General features: G+C 41.5%; 1 protein-coding gene across 1 annotated transcript; it reads left to right on the top strand.

Moving 5' to 3' along the window:
- Positions 1–501: 501 nt before the first annotated feature.
- Positions 502–1,741, top strand: LOC137390947 (uncharacterized). The gene is made up of 2 exons (XM_068077261.1): positions 502–642; positions 1,295–1,741. Exons 1-2 carry the CDS (start codon positions 502–504, stop codon positions 1,739–1,741), a joined length of 588 nt encoding a protein of 195 aa, XP_067933362.1.
- The last annotated feature ends 3,025 nt before the right edge of the window (positions 1,742–4,766 follow it).

The raw sequence follows: 4,766 nt of genomic DNA, 5'->3' as shown, positions 1-4,766 counted from the left end.
TATCCTCAATCTAATGGATTAGCCGAAGGTGCTGTCAAAATAGTCAAAAAGTTGTGGTTGAAGAATGAGGAGAAGATCGAAGCCTTGTCAGTCTATAAAACCACTCCGCTGTCAACTGGGTATTCGCTGAGCGAACTCATATTTGGCAGGGCAGTAAGGTCTACGTTTGGACTGCCCAGGTCTCGTCAGGAGGATTACGAGGAATTTGAACGAAAAGACGAAAACAGGAAAACAGAAATTAAGCGTAACTTTGATAAAAAGTATAGTTTCAGAAATGCCTGAACTGAACGTCAATGATGAAGTTTGGGTCAAGTCACCATCTGATGCCGGGGCTGGAGTATTGTGATCCGCAAGGATCCTTTACCAGACAGTTACTGGGTGAGGATAGAAGACAGAGAGCTCCGGGGAAACAGGAAACATTTGTTTTTGCTACACGAAAACTAGTTTGACAGGTTTTTTGATAATGATCTGGGTAGCTGTCTAGTAGACACTAAGTGTCCAATGGTACCTGGCCTTCTGCCTAGCGGTGAAGAGGCCCCAGCAACTGCGCTAGACACCGCATCTGCGGCTGAACCGGATGAAACGCCTGCTACCATTACGAGAAGTGGCAGGCTTGTTCGGCCTCACAGATATTCTGATATGGTTTACTCGTAACTGCTTCTGTTATAGATTATAGAACATACAAACTCTCATGACCGAGCCTAACGGATCAGCGAAGGGTGATGGCCCGAGTAGTGGGAAGAGCTCCAGTGACAGGAGAAGTGATGACACTAACGCCGACAAAGTTTTCAGTAAAAATGGTAAACTGTACTGTATGATCTGCAGGTGCAACCGCGATCATGTAGCTAGCGAATGTCCAGGGTTTACTTGTAATAGGTGCCAAGTTTCGGTCATTTTGTCAGGGACTGTAAGGTGCCAAAATGTGGCTTTTGTCACAAATTGGGCCATGAGGTCGCTGGATGTGATAAAGGGAGGGCCACATGGTCCGGTGGTAAAAGAAAGATTAAAGTTCCCAGTAGTAATGAGCCTGATGCTAAGGTTAAAGGTTATGCAGCAGCTGTAGCTGGTACTAGTAGGCCTACACAGCCTAATGTGTCTCTAATGGGTGCAGTTAATGATTTTCTGTCAAATGTTACTAGTAGGGGACAACCTGGTGAGAAGGTCTATCAAAAGAGAATGTTACAGTTTGAGAGATGAAAAGAAGAAACTAAGCTTCGGTATGAGAGAGAAATGCAGGCTATTAAGGAGGAAGAGCAGAATTATGAATGTGATTCTGTTGTCACAAGATATTTAGAAATCTGTTAACGAGCTGCTTAACGTGAGGGCTCAATTTTGGGGATCACGTACACCTGAAGATTCGTCTGCGGAATGTTCCAGCGGTCCCAAGGAGGGTGCGCACAGCGCAACCCCTGTTTCCCCTCGGAACAGTTCATTGCCAACTGTTATGTCAAAAGTTACTGTAGCTGAGGCTTCGGCCAACGCTGTTTCTGGTGCTGAGGCTTCGGCCAAGGCAAGTGATGCCGAGGCTCCGGCAGAGGCAAGTGATGCTGAGGCTTTGGCCAAGGCAAGCGGTGCTGAGGCTTCGGCTGAAGCAAACGATAGCGAGGCTTCGGCCAGGTTAAAGGGAGAAGGTGAGGGAGGAAGTGAGCCACACGAGGCTACTGTCTCCGACAATGATGAAGAGTTACATGATAGGCTCCTTGAGGATGATGTCGAAATGAAAGGCGAGACTGACTGCTAAACTGCTTTCAGTAGTTAACGGCAATAGTATGGGAGTTCTGAAGTCAGCTACATGTATATATACTTAAATGCAACCGCAACCTATTCGTGAATATTGTAGCTGGTTAATAGGTATGTATGCCTGTGCTAATATTAATATCAGTTTCGATTGCTCCTTGATGCCAAGCTCATCATAATTTCATCTAATGCTAGCTTCGCTGATTTTTCTCGAAACACTCCTGACTTGGTAACATTGTTTTGGTTTCCCACCTTGTTGTGCTCTATCCAGCTTGTGTGTTAATGCTAAACTGGTAATAACTGTTTCTGCAATAATCACTTCCTATAACCCACCACTTGCAAACTGTTTTCCCTGTCCTCAAAGGGAGGGGGCATGTTGGATAACTCTATCTGAATGATTGATTAAAGGTCAAGATTACAGTTTAGGTTATGTCAAGGCCAAGACCGATTTTATGCCAACCGTAAATGCCAACGACGCTCTACAAAAATCCCGAAGAAAACTAACGAACCTTATACAGCTAGACAGTACCGGTACTTCTTGTTCTGAATCTGACGCGGTAAGTCATAATTTAACAGTATGGTTTATTGGCGGTCACTTGGTCTGGTGCTCTAAAATTTGTTTTCTCATTTTGCTGTTATTCCTATTTACCAGCTATAAGTCTCAAAACTAAAAGTCTAAATAAAGAAACACCTTGCCATACCTTTCAGTCAAATTGCCATAAATAACTGATTACTGTATATTTTACTGTTTACTTTCAGCTCAGTCAGAAATGTTTCAATGGCTGTCATATCTAAAATGTTGGAGTTATTTCCTTTGGTCAGCAAAGTCCTAAAGATGGTTCCAGCTAGTGATGTTAACCAGAAGATGTCCTTCAAACCCGATGAAATCAGATGGCTAGCAAAAGCACTTGGCATATGTACGCAGCCCACTGATCTAGACCGTGTTCACCATGAATAGGTCAACCTGCAGCTAAATGATACTTCAGCATTGCAATCAACACCAGCAAAGTTTTGGGATGCTATGGCATTAGAGCGTTACCCCTTACTGACGACTTAAATGAGGGCCTTCCTCTGCATACCTCACAGTAATGCAGCAACAGAGCGCGTTTTTTATGCTTGAAAAAATACATACCGAGGCTAAGGTTGACCTATGTTCTGAAACGGAATGCTCTGATAGCCACCAAAATAAAACTTTTCTACTTACTGCTTGGAAACAGAGTTGAAAGCTGACTTACTCAAAAGTCTTAAAAAGTCAGCCAAAACCTACAACTTGAAACATCAAGGAGCAGCAGCTACCTCATCTCAAATCAGTGCAGACTCAAATGCAGAGATGATATAGCATCCGTCTAATTACCAAATTCATTTACAGTAAACTTTTGAGAGTTTTGTGTTTACGTTATGTTCATCACCATGGATACGATACATTTTTTTGTAGAACTGAAATATAGAACATTAAGTTCGTAAAAGTTGCCCGTGATTTGTTTTTGTTTTTGTAATTCACTTGAGCATAATTTTAGAGCTGAAATACAATGTTAACCTGCCTAGGTCCCCATTTAAAAACTTTTCCGCTAGCCCGGGGCTTTACAGGCTAATTTCTCCCTCATTTGCATAGCACCAGGTTGACAGGTCTGTGCAGACCGCTGGCCTAGAGGGTAAGCTAGTCACATATCTCGGGTTGGCTGCTACACGTGAAGGTAAATTCTCCTGTATTATTCTATTTTGGTTGTTTGTATGCGTTTGCTGGCAGAAATTATTTAGTGGTTGTTGCGTTTGCTGGCGTAACTGTAAGCTACGTGTAGTGATGTGTTGACTAATATCATGTGATATCACTCCTAGTGTTGGTGATAATGCAAATCTGGTAGCTAGCTTCCATAAATGAGAAATATCATGCTCGGGTGCTGTTCAATATGTATTATGGACAAACTGTAAAAAGTAATTTGACTGTCATCGCTGAAAAACTTTTACACATGTACCTGTATAAGTTTTGGACTGAACACAAGAAGCAGATGTCGAAGTTGGCTGAAATTATGGAAGTTTTATGCACTGCGCCTGCAACCAGTGCTCCGGTGGAGCGCATATTCAGGCATGGGGGATCATCATGCGCCCTCCATAGGTCAATGACCCATTCAACTTTAACAAAGTTCATATTTTGTAAATGGAACTGCCAAGCACGTTGAAAAACTGTTAAATGATATACATGTACATGTATGATAAACTAAAACTGCTACAATCAATGTTTATTTTATTTTTAAGCTTGGTTTACATAGGGGTTACCCAACAACATTTGTATGGGTGAGGAACTTCTATTCAAAGCAAAGGCTGAACAGGCTAGCTAGTGAGCAGGTGGGGAATTGATAGAGAATTGATTTTGTCTAAGGAGTTGAATTGATTCAATGAAGGTTAAGATAGCTAACGAATTGAGAACTGACTAGCAGCGTTTTGCGTATTGAATTGAAATGATTCTTACCTGATCTATGATGCAAGAATTGGGAATTGAATTGTTGATTTTTTGAGGAGAGTTGGATTGAATCTAGTCATTTTTAAACCTTAAAAACATCTCTGAGTAAAACTATAAAAATTAACACAAAAGATCTGATAGAAAAAAGCAGCATGACTTGAAAATGTTTCGACCAGATAAAAAAAGTATTATGACACTCAAGCTTGGAGCACATTGGGTAATAAGTTAAATTATTGTAAATGCAACAATATCTGCCACATCTGCTGATGAAATTCACCAAAGTTGCCATTTCTCCTTATTTAGCTTAGTTTTCAGATCAAAGGGCACATGCATGTAAAACAACGCTTTAAGTTAATTCCAGATATTTTTTACTCATGAATCTCACAGTCAGTCGAGACTGTTATTGCCCAAACTTGAATACAAAGCTCCAAATGCGGGCTACTTCATATAAACTATGATGTCCTCTCAACTGACTAATCCGGATCTATTCTGAAGGCTACTGCTTGCGTTCAGTTGATTAGCGAGTAAGCTCCAGTCAATGTTATACTCTACGAACTGTTAGAGGCTGGGT

Source organism: Watersipora subatra, chromosome 3 (genome assembly GCF_963576615.1).
Source record: "Watersipora subatra chromosome 3, tzWatSuba1.1, whole genome shotgun sequence".
NCBI classification, from domain to species: Eukaryota; Metazoa; Bryozoa; class Gymnolaemata; order Cheilostomatida; family Watersiporidae; genus Watersipora; species Watersipora subatra.
The sequence above is the reverse complement of the archived record's forward strand: the minus strand, read 5'-3'. Positions and strand labels throughout refer to the sequence as shown.